Raw genomic sequence first — 22,718 nt, 5'->3', positions numbered from 1 at the left:
ATGGCTAATAGGAGGTTTTCTTCTGTTCGAGCATTTAACTATGTATTGAGAGCTTTATTTTTCAGGGATTTTGTTGCTAATTTTGGAGGTGGGAAGGTAGGTGGGAAGGGTAAATTAATTTTTAAAAGTTTGTCAGTGGAAGAAAATTTTAAAAATACACTAAAATATACACATCATTGAGGTCACAGAGTTAAAGGATTTAAATAGTATTATTATTATAGTTCTTTTAATTACTTATTTTTAAAATCATGACATAACTTAATTGCATTGAATTTTTTCCTTAAATAATTACTGGAGAAAAAATAACAGATCAAATGCTACAAAGAAAGCAATATTAGTAAACATTCCACTGCTTATTTCATGTTTTTGCTTCATGTTCATATTGAGAGAGTTTATATCTTAATATTTAATCAGATGAACAGCTTCCCTCACATCCATTTTAATCATTGAATGAAAATTTCATATCAATTTTATCAACTTTATATCATGTGCTGAGAAATTTGTACCTTTTATATTTAACATTTGACTAGGCAAAAAAAAAAAAAATGAAAGGAAGAAAAACAATCCTTGCAAGTTACTCCTTATACTCTAGTTTTGGTTCCATATGGCTTCTATATCTAGCAGGTCATGTTTATACTCCTTAAGGGCAAGGATAATTTTATTTTTGTCTTTGTCTCTCCAGCACCTGGGACAGTGCCTTAAATTTAAATTGTTTAAATGAAACAAAACCTTTAATAGCTTAACTGCTTGGTTGTTGTCCTTTGTTCTCAAAGAGGACCAAAATGACATCACTATGTTAGACTCAAGTTATAATGTATCTGATTGTGGCTCTTGAGACCATTGAGCTCAGAATGCTCTGCCACAGCACAGACCCAAATAGTCCATCTGTACATTTGAGGTAGCTTCTCTAATTTTGCACACCTCTCATTTCTTCTGGGCTATACCAATTCTGCTTTGCTCATAGAGCACAGCACCTTCTCTGATGAGGGCACGCCATGCTGGGTGGTCCTGTGCCAGTGTCTCCCATGTTATACAATTGATTATAAAATTCTTAAGTTCTTAAAAGATACCTTCATAAGAAACATTTTCAAAAATCAATTTTATAAGCAAGCTTAGCCACTAAACAATTAAAAATTGATGGACTCAGTTGGGAGCATACTCAGTTGGGATCTGTATCATCTTTCAAAAGACAATTTATCAGTAAAATTTAAAAAAGGGAGAATATTCACCCACAAACTAAGCCAAGCCATGAGATATACTTTGGTCAATCAAGTCAAAGCAGCCCTGAAACAGTACAGGTTTGACAGACTGACTCTACATGACCCCATGTGGGATTTTCTTGGCAGAGATACTAGAGTACTTTGCCATTTCCTTCTCCAGTTCATTTTACAGATGAGGAATTTTAGGATAAAATGTCTTTCCAGCATCATATAGCTAGTAAGTTTTGGAGGCTCTCTTTGAACCTAGGAAGATGAGAAGACTCAATACCCAGCATTCCAACTACTATAGCAGCTGGCTGCCTCAAAACTACTAGCACTCATCCCTAATGTGTTCTAGCAGATGCTGCTTATTTCCAAACTCTCTGCCTCCCAATTTATGAATGTTAAAGTATTTTAGAAATGAAAATGGCTCTTCTTGTCATGTTATTATTCAGTCATTTCAGTCATGTCTTCTTATTTATGCCACTTCCACCTCCTTATCAGGGGTCAAATATCTTGGCAAAGGTACTGGAATAATTTACCATTTCCTTCCTTCTCCAGCTATTTTTATAGATGAGGAACTGGGACAAACAGGGTGAAATTACTTGCTCAGTGTCCCACAGGTAGTTAATGTATGATTCCAAGCTCCAAGCTCTATTCACTAAACTACAGCCATTAAGTATATGAGGTCACATTTGAACTCAGGTCTTCCTGACTCCAAACCCCCAGCTCTGTACTGACTAGTACAGCCAGCTAGTCAGTGTATGACCTCCCTCCCCCAGCTCTATTCACTAAACTATAACTAGTAAGTGCATGAGGCCAGATTTGAACTTCAGTTTTCCTTACTCCAAATCTCCAGTTGTCTCCACTGAACTACAGCTAGTCATTTTATGATGCTCCTTCTCCCCCTTCCCTCACTCTATCCATTGAACCATAGCTAAGTCACTGTATGAGGCCAGATTTGAACTCAGGTCATCCTGGCTCCACAGCCCCAGCTCTATCCACTGAACTATCTAGCTGCCCTAGAACTGGCTAAACAGTAAAGTAAAAAAATCAATTGCCTTAGGTTCAGGAAGCAGATGGTAGAAACAAATATCCTGAGACATGATCTTCCCATTGAGTCTATCCCAAATCAAAACTGTATCCCTAGAAATGAGCTGGGGTGGTGCCAGATGTTAATGTATTGCCCTTTTGCTTTGTTTAATTCTCTTCTTACAAGGTCCTTTAAGGACCTTGTAATATGTGTCCATTACCAAAAGTCATTTGTGTCTTTGGGACTTATTCTTTCTAATAAAGTAAGGATACAAGAATATTAATAAAATCTCTGTGCCTTATGTGCACCAGAGAATTAATTTTAAAAAAATCTTATATGAAATGTTTGCATGGTTAACTCTTTTATCTTTAGTATTATGGTATTTTAGCCTATCAGAATGCAATATATTGCTATGTTTGCATTCCCTTGAATTTATATTATCTTAGTTGTATTTATTCTAACAAAAAGCTTAATTACTATTAAAACAGTAATAAGATAAAGATAAGTTTAAAATATAATCATATTAAAATAAATCATGGTATCTCTTCAGGAAGGTATAAGTACCATAGGAATATAAAGCAAGAAATCTGTGCTTGTCAAATATAGAGTATAAATAAATAATTTAGGTGAAAATGGATGACTAGATATAACAAAGAGACTACCAAATAGTGAAGGGCTAAAGAGTGGTTGTTAAGTTTGATGTACTTCTTTGTATATTGTAAGTAATTGCTATCCATAAAAATTCTATGGCTTCTGTATAAGAAAAAGAGACAATTTGACAGGCAACACCGATACTAAGCGACAGCAAGTACAAATCCTTGGCAACTGTCATTATCATGCTGTTGAATTCACATCCAAACTGTGTGATAACTTAGACCTGCATATTTATTATTGAACCATAGTCTGTCAAAGTAGCCTCATCCTCACATACTAATAGAATTGTTGGCTAATGCACATTTGTCACATTAAAAAAAAACAAATTTGATTGGATTACTTTTTGTTACACATAAAAAAGTCCCATTTTAGTTTATGCTTATGTTGAAATATATTGTGCCTAAAATTTTCCTGATTACTCAAGAACTTCTATTGAAAAATCAGTACAAAGCTTAACTTAGTACAAAATTAATTCCATATGTTAATAATCAGAATTCTTATTCTAATTAAATTTGAGATTTCAATATTTTAATATATTTCTTCTGATTTCAGAAATAAATTTTTCCCTCTGCTGTTAGTGGTAGGCAGGAATAACTGCTGGGTTTAGCTTTTTTGTCCTTTATTCTTTGCAGATAAAGATTGTACCTTGTTATTGGCAAGACACATAAGGGAAAAATTAATCATAAAATTATTGTTATCATTGGTGATGATGTGTGGTTATGAAGACTATGAGCCCATGTAAGAGGCACAAAAGCTACAAATTTTTACCTCCTGACAAGTTGAGGAGATAAAACATATGAATATAATATTCTTCAAGAACAAATAATATATGCAAAATGCTTTGTAGTATAAGCTAGTGCACATTAAATACATTTATGTTAGTGGTTGTGCCATCAGTTGGACCAGAGGATCTATGATTAGTATGTAATTTTTGAAGTTTTGAATTTTTGTATAACTTGAATAAGTGAATAAACAAAGTAATAATTTTAATTATATAAAATTATTATACTTGTGATATAATTATATTATGATAATATAATTGTTATAATAATTATATAATGTTATATAATATTATTATTATTATTTTTATTACTCTGTGTGCAAAACACTGTGTTATACTCAGATGACATAAATATAAAAGGAAGACAATCCTTGCTCTCCAAAAGCTCACATTTTGTGACTTGTCAATGTTATATTTTGGAGATTGTTCACATGCGTTACAGTGTTTGGTTTTCTTGCTATGACTGATCTAACTTTAATACTTGATCCTGATTCAATAACTCCCTGATGCTACTATTAATTGGTGTGTTCCTGCAGAGTCACACCTCCCACTGATAATTTCCACCTGGGTTGCTAGGGTGATTGTCCTCAAATCATGCAGGTGAATTTCCTGGTTTCCTCTTGCTATTATGACAGCTGTGACATTGGTTATCTCAGAGGTTGAAGGATGGGAGTTCTGAGGTGCAACTACATCAATAGAAATGTCATTGTTGTTCGTGCATGTGTCCTTTGCCCATTAAATGGGTGATTTGCTTCATTTATGTAATGTTCCTTGGCTCAACCTGAGAGCTGAGAGAGCTTCATGGCTCAGCCAGACAAAATGGCTGAATTAATTGGCATGCAACTGATGCTGTCTGCTACCTAGTCTTCAAGTGAATCTGTAATCTCATCAAGAGTTCCCAACGGTGACACAGATCACAATGTAACAATGCTTCTCCATTTTGTGAGACTCCTCCAGGTGCTCCCAAGAGTTTGTATACAAGGTCCACCCTGCATTCTAGAGGCTGTCCTTCCTTTTTCCCAATATGCAAATGTACCAAGGAAACATCTTGCCCATCCTCCCAATATCTCACACCCTGTGATTAATCCAGCTTCTCTTTTTGTCATAAAATTCTTAGATGACATCCTTTACACCTAATCTTTTAAATGATAAGTTGTAGTCTGGTTATACCCAACTTGCACCTCTTCTTTTCTCCCTGTTCAATGCCTAGCTTTAGTTTTGCAGAGGCAATGGTTTTCTAGGTCTTGCTAGAATATAGATAGCAAAAATGTATGTGTAGCTATATATTCATATTCACATACACACAACTATGCATGTAGATGTATATGTAAAAATGATAATCAGAGGAGATTAATAAAGTCCTCCTGGAAGTCTTTATATTAACTATGGAATATATGTATATATAATGTATATATACACATATATAAAAGAACATATGTTATATATGTGTATACATACACAGTGAAAGAGAGATAGACATAGGCATAGATAGAGACACAGACATAAACAGAGACACACATGTACCTACCTTACAGAAGGTAATGAATTGGTGAAGAAGCAAAGTATTCTAGAGTTTAGCACACTTCTTACTACATATTAAGCACTTAATACATGTTGATTAATTGACAGTAAGGGAATATCATGAGTGAATACTTAGAGAAAAGAATTGTCTATTGTAAGCTGGCAATAAATGGTAAATTCAGTTGGAGTGCAAGGGTTTTTGTTTTAAAAAGTTGAAGTATTGTGTGATTGGTTGATAAATGACCTCAAAAAATAGCCAGTTGAATTTATTAGGAACAAATATATATTGTTCAAATGGAATGAAAGCTTCTATAACTTGTTTAACAAGGTATGGATAGACTTTCCTTAAGAAATGCCAAAAGTTCTCTAAAGCTTTTTAATTTATCTCCAATTGTAGCAAATTTGTTTTTTATACTGAGAACAGTGACTTCATTTTTGTCTATATGAACATCTTAGATACAGTTTGTGCCAGGAAAAAAATGATTGCAAATCCTTGATTCAGTTTTAATCCCAACAAGTTAGAAATAATCATGAAATGCTTCCCGGTATTCAGATTTATTTTCTTTTAAGGAAATTGAAAGAAAATTGTATATACTAACTCCATCTTGGTAAAACACTCCCCCCATCATTTGAAAGTTTTTAAAGGTGTCAATATATACTCTTTTCTTCCATACCATCAGCTTAGTCAAGAAAATGTTCAATTTCCTAATCGCACTTATAATGACTCCAGGACCTTGAACTGAAACATTTAATTCCTTCATATGGTTAAAAAAATTTTCAAAATATTCCAAGAGAATGTTTTATCCTTCCTTCAGAAAAAGTAAAATTTCTGCCCTTGGTTTAAACAAGCACTTCAGGTGTTGTCCTACTGAAAGTCAACAACTTTTATATGGTAGAAAAGTGCTTCATGACCCACTTCCATTTCTTGACAAAATATTTTTAAAATGTGATTCTTAGATAAGCTTCTGGTAAAATTGTTTTTTTATAGGTAGTGACAATTTTTTTTCAGGATTGTTGGAAAAGGCTTTGTTGCCAGTGTACATCTACGTAAAGGGCAATGACTGAGGATGATATGAAGTGCTTTCTTTTTCATTAAAGAATCAAAACCAAGCATTGCAGGAGCTCCATCTGTGCAAAAATTATTAAGCTTTTTTTCCAATTCATTTGGTAACAAGAACAACAACATATATCTTTACTATTTCTAAAACACCATTGGCCTTTGTCATTTCCAAAAGGAATTCACAAATGAGAAAGCTTTGACGTCATCCAGCATATTGCAAGCAAAAACAAGGAGTAAGCTTCATTGAGAAATGTCTAATGTTTCCCCCAGTTGCATTCTGAAAGAAAATGGAGAATGAAAATGGAGAATGAAAGAAAATGGAGAATTAAAATTTTTTTTAAAAAAACCAACTTTCAGAATGGACTATATCTTTTTGAATCACTTAACAGCTTTTTTTTTTCAAACTCTATGGACCATTTCAATAACACATGGCTTTACTAAAGTCCCTCCAATAGGATGGGGCTTTTTTGTTTGGAGATCCAAAAAGCAATTTTATAGGGTACTTCAAGAAAAAAGTGTTTTGTTTTGTAAATTTTTGAATTGTGCTAGCTCTTTGTAAGCAAGCTTAGTTCACCTCCAAAAACTCACATTTTAGATGCATTTTTTAAGCTGATTAGATGCGAGTTGTTCTTTCAGTTTTGCTGACTTTCTACTTTAGTTCAAAAGAATTTTCTCATCAAAACAAATCAAAAACCACTGTGGCTTATGTACCCTATCATATAAATGCAAGCAAAACCACTATATAGACTACATCATACGTCTTTTCTTCAGCATTTCAGCATTGAACTGTCTTACTCATTTTGATCAACAAATAGTTGTTGATAGGGAATACTGAAAAGCAGCATAGATTTAGGATGGCCGGTATGAGAAGACAGAATTTTGCCATTTGATGGCTGAATGATTACAATATGGAGTTACTCAATAGTTGTCTAATTATGCAACAAATGAGTCAAATGGAGAAGGGGACAACAGAGGCAGAGAGTGAAAAGGCAGCTAAGGCCTGATATAGAAGTGCAGAAAATCATAAGCTAGCTAGACTGAGGGAATTTTTAAAAATTAAATCTCTACAATGATTAAGACATGATTAAGGTGACAATTCCTTTACATTTTGATTTCTCAGAGTAATTCTCTAGCTTCAGGGACCTCTACCCAAAAGAAAATCTTTCTTTCCCAAAGTTGAAGTCATAAGTCCAAATGATCTAACAGTACCATTTTAGTAAATGTTCTTTGCTAAAAGCTAATGAAGTCTGGCTAATTATCCCTGGGAAGGATAACATGGGCGATTACAAACATAGTTGTCAGAGTTACTCTCTAGGTGAGTAACAAGGGAGTTGGTGACACACAGGGAGCTAGATGGTGTAGCCTATACAATGGTCATTATGGAAGCAACCATTAACTATTTAGATGAACCTGGACAAATTACTTAACCTTTCAGGCTCAATTTTCTTGTCTATAAAAAGCATATTATAATAATAGTACCTTTCTCACAGGGCTGTAAATCTTAAATGTGATAACACATGGAAAACCCTTTGCAAACCTAAAAGTACTACATAAATCTTAATGAAAAAGGATAATAATTCTTATTATTAATGCTATTATTAGTAATAGCCAACATTCTTCTGGGGATTCTGCACTGTCATTGGGCTTACTTATTCAGGGGAATGTCCCCAGGGGCCTGCTTGCGTTGTGAGAACTTCTCCAGGTTAATATTTTGCCCCTTTACATTTGCAAGACCCCACTGTAGAGATACTCTACCAGGGATTATTGTGCTTTTGGATCTTCATTTTCAATGATTCCCCAGAGACAGGTTAGAATTTTTTTTAGACACCAAGGTATGTTTTCTTACAAATAACACTGGTTCTTATGAGATAATTTTTGTATACTTGATATCTTTTCAAGATAAGTCAGTAACCTCAATTTACTCATTCTCTTTTCACCCAAACTCTCTTCTTTCCATCTTTCCATCAAGGACACCATCAGCTAACCAGTGATCTGAGCTTGCAACCTAGGTATGGTTCTTCTGTCACTTTCTCTTACTCTCCACTCCTCCTCCTCCATTGCCTCAATATATAACTTGTTGCTAGGTCTTGTCAATTCTACCTTCATGACATCTATCTTGTGTCCCCTTTTCTGTTCTTTGACACCACTCTGCTGTAGGCCTTTATCACCACATGATGTTTTACTGAAATGGGCTTTTAATTGGTCTCTTTGCCTCAAGTCTCTCCCTATTCCAGTTATCTTCCACTCACCTGTCAAATTGCTATTCCTAAAGAGAAGGTCTGACCATGCTATTTTCCTGTTCAGTAAATTCAAGTGGTGCCTGTTACCTTCAGGGTATAAAGTTCTCTGGCCTCTAAAGTTCTTTATAATCTGGGCCCTTTCTAACTTTCCAGTCTTCTTACACCTTACTCCCTCCCCTCTATTTACCCTCAAATCCAATGATACTGGCCTCTCTGCTCCTCCTCACACACAATACTGCATCTCCCAGCTAGGTGAATTTTTACCAACTATCTCCCATGCTTGGAACTGTCTCCTTTCTCTTCTTCAATTGCCAGGCATTTCTGGCTTCCTTCAAATCTCAGCTAATATCCTGTCTTCCACATGAAGCCTTTCTTAGTTCACTTTGATGCTAGTGCCTTTCCTCTGAGATTATTTCCAATTTGTCATATATACACACATGTAGATATTTATGTACATACAAATTAAAAACATATAAATATATATTTTATATATGTATATATATACATACCCATATGAAGGAAGGAGAGGCACTGTCTGCCTCTGTTGTCCCCTTCTCCATTTGACTCATTTGTTGCATAACTAGACAGCTATTGAGTAATTCCATATTGTAATCATTCAGCCACCAAATGGCAAAATTCTGTCTTCTCACACCGGCCATCCTAAATCTATGCTGCTTTTCAGTATTCCCTATCAACAACTATTTGTTGATCAAAATGAGTGAGACAGTTCAATGCTGAAATGCTGAAGAAAAGAGTATGATGTAGTCTATATAGTGGTTTTGCTTGCATTAATATGCTAGGGCACATAAGCCACACATAAGCCACAGTGGTTTTTGATTTGTTTTGATGAGAAAATTCTTTTGAACAAAAGTAAGAAGTCAGCAAAACTGAAAGAACAACTCACATCTAATCATCTTAAAAAATGCATCTAAATGTGAGTTCTTTGGAGGTGAATTAAGCTTACTTACAAAAAGTTAGCACAATTCAAAAACTTATATATATACAAAAAATTACCTACATATTAAACATATGGATTTTAGTCATGTCTGACTCTTTGTGACCTCATTTGGGGTTTTCTTGGCAAAGAGATAGATAGAATGGATGGATGAATGAATGGACAGATAGGTGGAAAGAGAAAAAGTAAGGGAGGGAGGGAGGGATGAAGAAGAAGAGGGAAGGAGGGAGGAAGGAAGGAAAAGGAAGGGGAAAAGGGAGGAAGGAAAGAAATAAAGAAAAGAAAGAAAGGAAGGAAGAAGGGAAGGAAAGAGGGAGAGGAGGGAGGGAGGGAAAAAGGAAGGGAGGAAGAAAGAAAGGAAAAGGAAGAAAGAAAGGAGGAAAGGAAGAAAGGAAGGAAGGAAAAAAGGAAGGAAGGAAGAAAGAAACAAAGAAAAAAGAAAGGAAGGAAGGAAGGAAGAAATAGAGAAAGAGAAAGGGGAAAAGGGAGGAGAGGGGAAAAGGGAGGAAGAAAAAAAGAAAGTAAGGAAATAAAAGAAAGAAAGAAAAGACTGTTTCATATGTAGTTATTTGGGGTCCATTAAGTTGTAAGATTCTTGAGACTAGGAATTGTTTTTGCTTTTCTCTCTATTCCTGTCTGGCACACAGTAGGTACTTAAGAAATGCTTTTTGACTTGCTTGAGAATACACCGTGATTGCTTAAAAATGTTCATTTTTTTTCTTTTAAGACCTATAATCCTTATCTTAATATTTGTGATTTGAATCTAGATGGATAGTCCTTAAGGAAGAGAATCCATAGGATAATATTTTGGCTGCTGCTCTAAAAACTTGAATCATCAATCTCAAATGCTCAATGCTTTTTGAGGAACCCTATATCTATTGATTTTTTCTTTATTTCCAAGTTTGTGTTCTTTTTAAGTTAACCATTTTGTCCTAGAGAGATTAGTTAGCAACTATAATTGAATTGCCCTCTGCATGAATAGGTGGGCACTTTATAGTAAAGCTTCCTAGAGAATATTTTTTTTCCTGCTTATACCTCCAGTAGGATTGCCTTAAATGTGAAAAGAGAACTCTGGAGATACTTTGATGTTTTCTGTGTATGATGGGACACGGGAGGAAATGTTTTATATGGATCTCCAATTGTATCATCCCAATGGTTACCAGTCACCCAATGTGGGCTCATATGTTCTAGAAGAGGGGCAAGTCTACACTTCTGGGATGGGAAACTTGCTTTTTTATTCTGTTTCTTTTCCTTATTATTTTTAGGATGGAGGAGACCTTTTTAAAGTATCAAGGCAGGACCTTTTAAGGATGTTTTAAATTTATATCTCTTAGTTAAATTGTATAACCTGGTGTCTAGAAGTATGCAAGAATTAATTTCCCTGTTGTTTGTGTATTGCATCCCACAGACTTTTAATGGATTTTTTTTAATGTACAAAGCACCAGGAAAGGCACTGGGAAAGGACAATGTCTCGACCTCCCCGAGTCACCAAAGAGCTCTACAGGACTTGGGAATTAGACTTTGCCAAAATTACTCCATTTAACTTACTGAGGATAGCAAATATTTAACTGGGGGATACAGGACGAGAATAAGCCAATCAGTCAACAGAATAAAACAAGTACTAAGGAATCTTTCCATAACTTTATCACAACTTGTGAACAAGTTGACTATGAGGGGTTATATGTAAAACTCTGGAACATTGCATAAATAGCAGCTGATATTCATGGGAAGCATTTTGTAATTGGTTGAGATCAAATTACACTCATTACCTTTATATGTTAATTTGAACCAACTTTCCCTATAGCCTTGTGTACACAGGGGGACTGCATCTCTTTTGTTAGGGAGAATGTATTATAACAAGTGTGCTTCTTATATCACCTTATTAAATGCCTTTTTCCAGCTAAGTCTGCTTGATTATCAAGGGGACATATATCAGTGGGGGCTTGTAGATTTAGAGTACAAGTAACACAGCCCCTTGGAGTTATCCCCAGATTCCAAAGGACAGTAGTAATCACATGTATTCATACTCACAAGCTGTGAACATGAGTATCCTTTTGGAAAGGTGACTCTGGAGGGTTGGATTACATATACACATTTACATATTTATTATATGTTATATACAGATATGCAACCATATATATACATATACAACATCCATGCATAAAGCATATAGACATGTGAACAGTGTGCAAAATATGTAATCCTCCATTTACACAACCTCCTTATGAAATACACACGTGTATATGCATGTATACATGTACCTCAAATGCGATTATATGTGTACAAATAATTATATATGCTTGTGTATACGTATAAGTATACATGTACTGATACAAACAATTTGTACATGCATATATGTACATTCATGACAACTTACAAAACAAAAAAAATACAATGATTCTCATTTCAATGGCTCAATTCTATTTATGTAACAATGTAGGAATAATTCAGACAGTACAGTAAACAGAGTAAAGAGTATTAAAGCAGAAACCTTGAATTCAAATCCAATCTCAATTACTGACTGGGTGACTCTGGACAAGTCACTTAACCACTCTACCTCGGTTTTTTCAATTGTAAAATGGTGATAATAATTTCTATTGAATTTTATATTCTTAGATTCTATTCATCCCGCTCGCTTCCAAAATCTTTTTGGACTCAACTCTGTTGTACAATATATTAGTTATTGCTTGCAACTTTGTTTCTTCTTCTAGCTAGCATTTATATAGAGTTTGCTATGTGCTAAGCACTTTACAAATATTATTTCATTTCTTCTTTACAAAGTCCTTAAAAGGAGATTCTATTATTATTTTTCTTTTACAGTTGAGGAAAGTGACTTGTCCAGGGTTATATAACTAGTAAGTATTTTAGGTGACACTTGAACTCAGATCTTCCTGACTCCAGTTCCAGAAGTCTATACACTGCACCACTTAGCTGCCATTATTATATTCATCAATGTATTTATCTAAATCATTGAGAAAAATCTTAAATAGCTTAAAACTAAGCACTGATCTCTGCATCATTGGAGAACTAATTGATAATGAGTTATTAATGAATACTTTTTGAGTTTAGATATTTAGCTAATTTTTTTATTATTATATTTATAGGATAGCCCACATCACCAGCTTCTTAACAAGATTAGGATGAGATACTTTATCTCATGTTTCACTACAATCTAGCTAGACTGTAGCTATAACATTCCTCTGAAATACTAGTTTTAGTAATCCTTTGACAGGATTAGGAAATAAAATTAGCCTGGCATGAATCATTCTTGTTGAAATGTTAGCTTCTTATAATCACTGCTTCCTTTTCTAATATCTGCTAACTATTTTAATAATCTGTTCTTTAATTACAAAAATTTCCAGTAATTAAAATGAAACTTTCTAGATCAAAGTTTTAGACTCTATTCTGTTTTCCTTTTGGGACAATACTTGCTCTTTAATCTTGGGATAGTTTCCCCACGTGGATATGACCCTCTGATTCTTTAGGAAAAATGTATCATCAGTTATGGTTTAGTAGTTTTTTGATTAGAAGGCCCATGCCCTCAAACCACCTGCTTCTTGCATAGATTCCCTAGTGTCCAGGCAGTTACTTCTATATTCCTTTCTGATCTTTCTGTAATGTTATTCCCTCCCTACCCCCTTTTGCTTCTGTCCCAAGATCTGCAGAGGTTGAAGTGAATTCATTTGAATTAAATCCTCTCCTATGTGATCAGCTTAGGTTTTATTTTTCCTCTTAATCTTTCATAAGTGTTAATATCATCTTCCTAAATTTTAAATTACTTTAGACCAGAATGTTATTTTTTCCCTCCCACTGTGCAATAGCTGTAGATACAAAGTAGATAATCATAAATTATTGATTATTAACAAATCTAGAGAATTCTTTATTTCCCATATTTCAACTGCAGAAAAATGTCTTCATTAATTTGAGTTGCTTTAAAAATTGTATAACTTTGAAATAAATACCTACTACAGAGTTAACAATGACAATAGTTTCAATAAGTAAGAAGAAATCATTTCATTTAATTTTCCAAACATTTATTATTTCAGACAATATATATCTTCTCAGCCATGAGCAATAATAAAAGAAAAGCAAAACTCTAGGCAGCCAGCCTCAGTTTGGCCCCAACATCTGTCTGCTATCGGCAACGGTATCAAGAGGGTCAGGGCTTCAAGATTGTTCCAAACATCAAACGAAATCAGATCATAGCCATGATGAAATATCAGACTCGTATAGCCACAAATCAAATAGTACAAACAACTCCTGTCTTATATCATCATCCAAGAGAAGCAGACTTGTCAGTATTCCATGGGGTCAGCTGAGGTAATCAAAGCTGTCCTTCTTTTCTTGCTTTTAACTACAGTGGTTGAAGTTCTATTCTCTTTGAGAATTTGTAATCATTCAATTGACTACTTAGAGAATATATAGATATAGCTCATCTCCATTTTGTAGGCTGTAAAATATACAAATAATAGGTTAGTAATGACATTTTTAAAAGTGTATGAAATAGATGTCAATGGAGAGGTTTTTAAAAGTTTTAAAAGGGCATTTAAGGCATGAAGACAATTATAAAAAATGATCTTGTGAACTTGGCTTTTAAAGTTAATAGAATTGAAAATTTACATGTAAAATTTTTTTAAATATTCAATATGTTGACAAAATTTTAGTTGAAATAAATTCATTTCAAAATCATCTGTATCTATAATATATGATTTCACATAGAAGATGATCACAGACTAACATTAAAATTCATGAAAAGAACTTTTTGTAACAAGCAACATGTTAGCAAAAGGGAAATAAAGAAACTGACTGGTCTTAATAATAATTGTTAAATTATTTTAAAGATCTTTGAATATTTAAGTGCTTTATGATTTTAATTTATTCAGATTTGGTTCCAAAATAGTAACACTTATCGTGTTGATTTGATCGACAATTTTACTTTTTATTACAATATTTTTGTTTCCAGGAGAAATGGATTTGTCTTAATTAGTTGTTAAAAGTTTGAGATCTTGGTCTGGGTTTGGGTTTTTTTTTTTTGAAACTATAGTTTTTGCTCAGAAAGTAGCACTTTTAAAGTATTATCCTGATGTAATATTTACTCATCCCAAAATGGTTTAACATGAAAATTAGTACAGATAGTTATAGTATAAACAATTTCATTATTCATTTGATTTATGGTCAGATTTTGATTTTGTTTGTTAATAAATGTTTAACCTTACCATTAAATAATCATATCATAAAATGAAAAAGTTTAAAATACTTAAGACTGCATATATAAGGATATATAGATAGGTGTGAGATATTGTGTATACATATATTATCTAACATGTTGCATATTATATGGAAATTACATATTTTAAAACAATAGTTATACAAATTTTGACATTTTTCTGAGAGGCTTATTAATAAAAATAGCAAATATCAGTTAACTGTATTGTCAGTAGTCTTTTATTCTTGTTTCTATAAAAATGAAGATAGTAAACATGAAATTTTAAAATTTCTTTTCATTAACATGAACATTTATATGCATTTTCTTTAAAGATATAAACTTTTTGTCTACAAAATTATAGCTGGCCCAAGACATATCTAAAATGCCCCCAAAGAATTAAATGTCCCCATAAATGATTAGGGTAACAGTTTACAAAAATGGAGCTTGGAGTAGCCTTTGCCAAAGTTGTGGTACCTACTATTACCCTGGCATTTAATCTTCCAAAATTTCTTGCGCTTTATTCTCTCTACACAGCTTATGATATCCAAGAAATGAAAAAAAATAAATTTACCGTAATAAAATTATTTCGATGAACATCTGTATATGTGACTATATGCATATTTATTTATATTTTTTATATATTTCAAGAGTTCTCTTTTTCTCAGCATCTTTAGTAACCTATTTAATTTAGAATATATATGATATATTAATATCATAGATATTAGGTTCTGAAATATGCAAAATATTTTAGTGATAAAATTAGATGATCATTTAAAAATTATTTTAATGCCGAAATTCAGCCATTACTGTCCCGCTTGCAAATAACCAGTTTAGAAAATTAACTGGGCATTTTGGACAAAGGTCATCATCTCAGTTATGGGTTACCTTCTTAACCTCAAAAAGTTGGCTTCTTTTTTGAGCCTTTAGATTTTTGTCCGTTAGTTATGGGTCAATTTCCAATATTCTAAACATGTTTCCTTACCTCTGGTTATCCTTTTCGCTTCTGGAGAAGGGTACTCCAAAGCTGAAACGGAACATGGCTGCTGATGAGCATTCTTGGCAGACAGTGCGGAAGCACTAGATCCTGCAGACAGACCCCACGATGTCGACGTTTCTGTTTCAACTGAAGAACCTTTTTTAGATCCAGTCAAAAAAAATTAAAGGTAAAAACAACCCAGAAACCCAGCAAATTGCTTAAGGGGTGCAATTAAAAATGATTTTCATCCTGTCTTTTTTGCATGGTTTAACAAAACTAATGTTTACTCATTTACAGCTCAGTAAGAGGATAATGTGCTTAATGAAAGAAAAATCTACTGACAGCCACGTTTATTGCCCTTCATTAGCATTGGTGCTTAATTTAATATAGATCTGAATAGACATTAGGGAGCCTGCAGGAGGTTAAATGGTGAAAATATAATAAATTAAATCAGAGATTATTGAATTTACTGTTTAGTTTCGGTGACACCCAACAGACACAATTCATTAGATGTATTCTTTGGGGGGGGGGGAGAAACAATAGTTCAAAGTTTCAAGTTTCATTTATTCATTTATGCAGTCAACCTTTGTTCAAAGCATATTAACATAATTATGAGATGTAGCCTGAGACACTCCTACAATTGATATATACACATTGTTTTCCTAATGGAATGTTCCATGACGTAAATATTGAACTTGACTTTACTTTTGACCTTATCTTTTCAGTGAATCTAGCGGACTGAATAAAAAAAAAAATTAGCATTTATTTCTGATATTTGGCCTTTGAAATTAAAAGTGCAAATTTCTAACTGTTCAGTGAGAAAGAATCCAACTCATCTTAATAATAATAATAATTATTATTATAACTATTCATATTTAAGCTCTCAGAGTATTTTGAATACCCAGTCTGTTATCAAAGCACTTTATGTAACCTGGTTTAAATGTCACAGGAATTTCTTATCAGAATTAAAAGCTGCTTTGCTCATCTCAAAACTTTTCAAAAACAGGGGATAATTTCCCCCACTTTTATAATGCTAACGAGCACACATACTCTGGATAGGAAATTATATAAGTTCAGAAAAAAAAAATACAGGAAATTGTATGATTTCATCCTTGAGTATAAAACAAATTATTTTCTCTGACAAAAAATTCAAGACAGTTTGACTTCGTTGGAGAAACTTGTTGCTATGACATTTAACAAGAATCACTGGTGGGACAATATAGAATTATAGCTGATCATATATTCTTTGAAGTTTAAAATATGGCCATCTTTGTTTACTCATTCTCTGAGCTATCTGCAAGTGTTAAACACTTGGGCTTTATTTCATCATGACCTTAATTTGATTTAAATATTCATGTACTGCTTCATTAAGTTCTTAAATTACTTTGATTAATAAGGCATTCTTGCCTTTTATATATGGATGGTGTGTTGGAATAGATATTTAAAAATTGTTCACAGCTAGAGTTTTAAAGAAAATCTCCTGGATATTTTTGCTTCAAGTAGCATTATTGTGCACATGACTGGGCAGTGGGGATGATTTTCAATTTTATGAAATAATTTCTCTTTAATTCTTTTTGCCTTTTAAAATCATGTCCAGAACAACAGCACAACAACAACAAAAAAAACCCCAACAACTTCTCTGCTTTGTCTGCATGTCGTTGGCTGTGTTTCACTGTGAAATGCACTGCTGTTCTTTTAGCACCAAAATGTTGGCACACATTCCTGAAAATTTCACACCATCTCTTGCTGGATCAGCAAGCTTAACCTACCAAAATCTGGTGTTGTGCAATGGTTTTTGACTGATAATCAATCTTTATGCTGCTCGACAGTTGTTGCTGGGACACAGACTAGAGCAGGTGGCAGATGTGCCTCGTCTTTGGAGAAAAGAAATAGTAGGTGAGCTTGGACACAGAATAGCACATCACATGTCCGTTAAAGAAGACTTTTACTAGGATAAATGTCAGTTTTTTTTTTTAAATCACTCATGGTGAGTTAAACTCCTGAGAAAATCAAAATGTGGACATTTATTGTTGCGCAGAAAACTGAGAACTTGTCTAAATATGTATTATCTTACTCATCAAAATCCAACTGCCTTTCTAAGTATGGGTTGTGGACAAGTCAATGTGCATATGTAAATTCATTTGAAGTTTTGGGGAACTTCTGAGCAAGAAATCTTTTTTGGAAGTTGAAGAAATGAACATCCTGAAGTGTGCCTTGGAACAGCTGGCAAAGACAGGGTCCTAGATGTACCTTTCCTCCCTGTGTATGATTCTTTAATGCACAACCATCCCAAAAAACATTATTCAAGATGGTGATGACTGATTTTTAACGTTTAGCCCTCTTGAGATTTTAGTATCTAACTTCTTTCAGTATTTGTTGAGCCTTTATTTAGTGTCTAGAATTAAACACTTATGCCAATTATACTCAGCAATGTGTGGGGATACCTCAATAATGTAAGTCTGGTGGAGATAAGAAATGAACATGTGAACACAAGGAATGAGAGATTATATAATTGTGGGGGCTTTCAGAAGAAAGCTCACCATTTCTTGTTGCATGGGAAGGCAAAATAAATAGCAGTATTTATTCTAACCGTTGGATTTTTATGAAAAAAAAATTTTTTTCCCATTCTTGGGATGAGAAAGGTAAAAGTTGATTAGTGGAGAATTTTAATGAATTATACTTGAAATCTTAATGGAAAAAAAATATGTCTGAAGTGATATTAATTTTTATATTATTCCCCCTTATGCCTTTCCCTTCCCCACCCCCAGGATCTTCACAGATGGCGAGGGGCTCTGGCTATGTAATCGATTTATTGTATACCTGAAAAGAAATCCTCCTAACTAAAGGTCTTATTAAGATCTATATCAAAGTCAAAACTGTCATAAAAGATTTGGATAGAAATTCAATTTATAGGGCTACTGTCACATTCTTAGGATAGATTAAATAAATATTTTAGAAGTAGTCATTTCTCTATAGTCTTATCTCATTCCTCTTTAATTATTTCTATATTCCACCAATGTAGAATTCCTCAGCTTCTTCATTGTAATCCAATTTTCTCATTATGTCTTCAGTCATGTCCTCCAGAGTTCAACTCTGATGTCAGCTCTTTTCACTGAAGTCTTCCCCCCAGCTTTTCTTTACTAGACTGCAAGCTTCTTGAAGGCAGGGCCTGTTTAAAATTTTTATAATATCATATCTTCATAGGATATTTGTTTAATTGAATTAGTTCATTTTCTGAAAACAGGCATCTTTTCTTGCTTTTTAATATACATTTTTTCTTTTAATATTCTTGCAGTAGTGATTTTTAAATGTTTACTGAGTTTGTAGAGGGAATTATTATTAAGGAATTATCAATAATTAAAGCATCTAGAAAGTTTTCAATTTTGTAGTCCCACAATTCGTCTTTATTCATATATTCCTTTTTTTTTTGTTTCCTCAAGGAACATATTTACTCAGTAAATTTCCTCACACCAAATGCTTGAGGATCAATAGAAATCAATTCATTAAGAAAATAGCTTCTATTTGCATAATTTTATAAAGTTTACAAAGTGCTGACTTGGCAGGTGCCCAAGAAAGAGTTGATGACTGATTTCCTTATACGAACTAGGAGTTTGTAGTAGATAGGGCCCTGGAATCAGTGGGACTTGAATTCCAATATGGCCCCAGATATTTATTATCTGTGTGACTCTGGACAACTCAACTGCTGTTTGCCTCAGCTTTTTCAATTGCAAAATGGAGATGATAATAACACCTGCTTGTTGTTGTGAAGCTCAGTTGAAATAATCACAGTCTAGTGTTTAGCATAGTAAATGCTATATAAATGTTGGCGATTGACAAGTCTGGGAGATAGGTAGTACAAGTATTATTGTCCCCATTTTGTAGGAAAGGAAAACAAAACTAAGAAAAATAAAGTCACTTACACAGAATCATACAACTAGTGATATTTGAGACAGGATTTGAAAGATAGTGGGAAAAAACAGTTGATTTGGAATTAGAAGACTTAGATTTAAATCTTAGCTATACCGTATCTTATCTATGGTTACATTTTGGGCAGATCATTTCACAAGTTTGGACTTTATTTCTTTGCCTTTGATGAGAAATTGAATGAAATGATCTGACTCTCAAGTCCTACCAGCTTTTCACCAAGCTTTGGTTGTTAGTGTTGTGGGTAGGGCTGGAAGAAATATAGACTTAAAAATATCAGAATTGGCTCCTGTATTCAAAGAAATTAAATTTTTAGGAAAAGGTCAAGGAAGAAATTGATTGGGTCTAACGTCATACTCATAACCTTAACCTGAATTTCCACTGTATGGAGCAGTGATTGTGATTAAAATATTGAGTTTTGCATTTGTACTGTTTCTTATAGCCCATTTTGCTATTTTACATTCAAGGTTATAATTTATAGTGATTCATATCAGTCATGAGTTTTGTTAAACAGAAGTGAAATTGAATACTATGAATAAGATTTTACATCTTTTATATAATGCATTGTGAAGATGCAGCTATGGAGGGGGGGCAATCTATGAAAAGATTTCTTGATAATGTACCTGAGATCTAAATTTAAACCTAGAGATTTTCTGCTAAATGCCATGTGATCTACAAAATGAAATAATTTGCTGTGACAGCTTGAGATTGACAAGAATATGTGTGAGCACGTTTAAAATAGGGCATCTTTTCTTGCCGAAGTAAGTGTCAGTGAAATGATGGATTCTCATCATTTTAATTATTGATGATTTGGAAATGTTTCAATTCCAAGACACATTCTAAATAGCAGCCTAACACATTTGCTGGTATCTGCAACCAAAAGGAAATGTTCTGTCATTCTTTGTTTTTCAAAAAATGCATTAGTTTAATGAACCTAGATTTATTCATTTTGTTATGTTAGCCCGGTTTGTTGATTTCAAAATGGTTTTGATTAAAGCACAAATTCAAAATTGTGGGCTACCACTTCATTGTTAATTTTTAAAAAGTTCCACAGGATTGTCTCTACCCAAAGTCCTCAGACCTTCCAAAGCTGATCCGAAGCTTTTTGTTGTTGTTGAGTCATTTTTCAATCAAGTATTCAACTCTCCATAACTCCATTTGGGGTTGTCTTAGCAAAGATACTGGAGTGGTTTGCCATTTCCTTCTCCAGATCATTTTACAAATGAGGAACTTGAGGTAAACAGGGTGATGTGACTTGCCTAGGGTCATACAGCTAGTGAGTGTCTGAGGCCAGATTTAAATTCAGAAGCCGTTTTCCTGACTTCAAAGCCCAGCACTCTCTTCTTGCCACCTAATCCTAGGTTTACATACTCAAATATATGGGGCAATCATTACTTGATTTCGACAGCTGAAAGCGTGAGGGGCTAGCTTCACACACCACTGACTTTCATGTGCCCATATTGTTTGCTTGATTACATACAGATGGATGCAGATGTCCGTATAGGATGTGTGGATCTGCCTGTCTGTCTGGCCAGTTCATCTTTCACTAAGCTGAATGATTCCAAAAGTAAGAATTTCTGTTTCATAGAAAGTTAATAATAAATACGTTGGTAGAATTTGAATATATCTACTCTTTCATTTAAATTCCATAAGGAAAGAAGATAGATATAAATATCCATGACCTGGAAGTTTTGTCTTTGTTACTACATTTGTAACCCAACAAAACATTGCCAATATACAATTGTGTTTGCTTTGGAATACTAATAATGCATTAGGTGGTAAAAGAACATTGTCCTTACTATCCCATTCCAGAAGATCCTTTTTCATACCCATCTTAGTGAGGAAGAATCGATTAACAAATTTTCACTGAGAAGCTTAAGAGATTACCTGTTCAAGGATTTTATCTGTTTTATTAGAAATTTCTTAAAGATCAAAAAGTCATCAAGAAATAGTGTGGTGCAGCAGAGTAAACACTGGTTGTAGAGTCCATGGACCTGAATTCAAATCCTTATCCTATTATTTATTGTGTACACTTAGGGAAAACCATTTTACTTCATTAGTCCTTTGTTTCCAAAAATTACTTCTAATGTCATTAAGTTTATATTTATAGCTCCAAATCAATATTCCTATGACTTAAAGAAGTTAATTAATGGTAAAATTTTAGTGACAGACCTGCAGGAGGAACTTCATTATGTTAGTAACTATTGATTTCCAGTCGTCCTGATCTTTATCTTGCCACTGAATCCAGATGGCTCCAGAGGAGAAAAATGCAGCTAGTAACTCTGCACAGCTCTTCCTCACTGAAATCCAATTCACTTGCCTGTCATGGCATCACTTCCCTGATGTCATAGATCTTTTCAAGAACGATGGACACACAACAACAATGGTGACAGCAATAATTGAGCAAAGAAATATGCTACGTATTTTGAGGAATCTGAATATAGCATAACAACATATAGTTCCCTTTTTTTAAATTGAGCTTGAAGTTTAGCTGGGTATCCCAATCTGAAAGTGAAATAATTAGAGATCAAGTAAAAGCCACAAGATTTAGAGAAGATAAAGGTCTGGTGTGTTGTTGAGGGATTTTTTTTGCTCAGTTATCATTTGGACTAAATGGCCTCTGAAATCCCTTCTATCCTTGAGTCCTTAAGATGATGAAAAGTATATAGGCTAGGGTAGTTGGGAAAGGCTTCATAAAGATGATTGGATTTGAGCTAGACCTTATAGAATAAATCAGGATTCAAAAAGATCTTGAATGAATTCAGTTGTAAGAAGTACAAAACTAAACTTGGGTTCAAAAAACCCAACATCATAGGTACATGGTTAGACAGAATTTGTCTGAAAAAAAAAAGCATCCAGAAAAAATCAAACCAAAAGGGTTTTAGTGGGCTGAAAACTCAACACTTATCAGCAGATTGATGTGGATGGGGAAAAAACACTAATGCATTCTTGGCCTCCATTAAGAGATGTCTCTTCCAGGAATCAGGAGATGATTCAGCGCACTGTGCATTTACCTTAGTCAAATAACACCTGGAGTATTGTTTTCAGTTTGGGGATGCAGAATTTAAGCTGCAGAGAGAGTTCATAGAAGGGCTACCAGAATTGTGAAGGGCCTTAAATCTGTGCCTTATGAGGGTGAGTTGAAGGAATTGAAGATGTTTAGCCTGGA

General features: G+C 33.8%; 1 protein-coding gene across 1 annotated transcript in view; it reads left to right on the top strand.

Annotated features, from left to right (window-relative positions):
- Positions 1-22,718, top strand: part of LOC100917109 (doublecortin domain-containing protein 1) — a 73,601-nt gene continuing 50,883 nt past the window's right edge. Inside the window, 7 exon segments of the mRNA XM_031943566.1 lie at positions 1-96; positions 13,528-13,764; positions 15,011-15,094; positions 15,096-15,136; positions 15,649-15,695; positions 15,698-15,795; positions 21,032-21,116. Of these exon segments, the coding sequence (XP_031799426.1) occupies positions 1-96; positions 13,528-13,764; positions 15,011-15,094; positions 15,096-15,136; positions 15,649-15,695; positions 15,698-15,795; positions 21,032-21,116 (688 nt within the window).

This window comes from Sarcophilus harrisii, chromosome 6 (assembly GCF_902635505.1).
Source record: "Sarcophilus harrisii chromosome 6, mSarHar1.11, whole genome shotgun sequence".
Classification (NCBI taxonomy): domain Eukaryota; kingdom Metazoa; phylum Chordata; class Mammalia; order Dasyuromorphia; family Dasyuridae; genus Sarcophilus; species Sarcophilus harrisii.
This window is presented reverse-complemented; position numbering and strand designations above follow the sequence as displayed.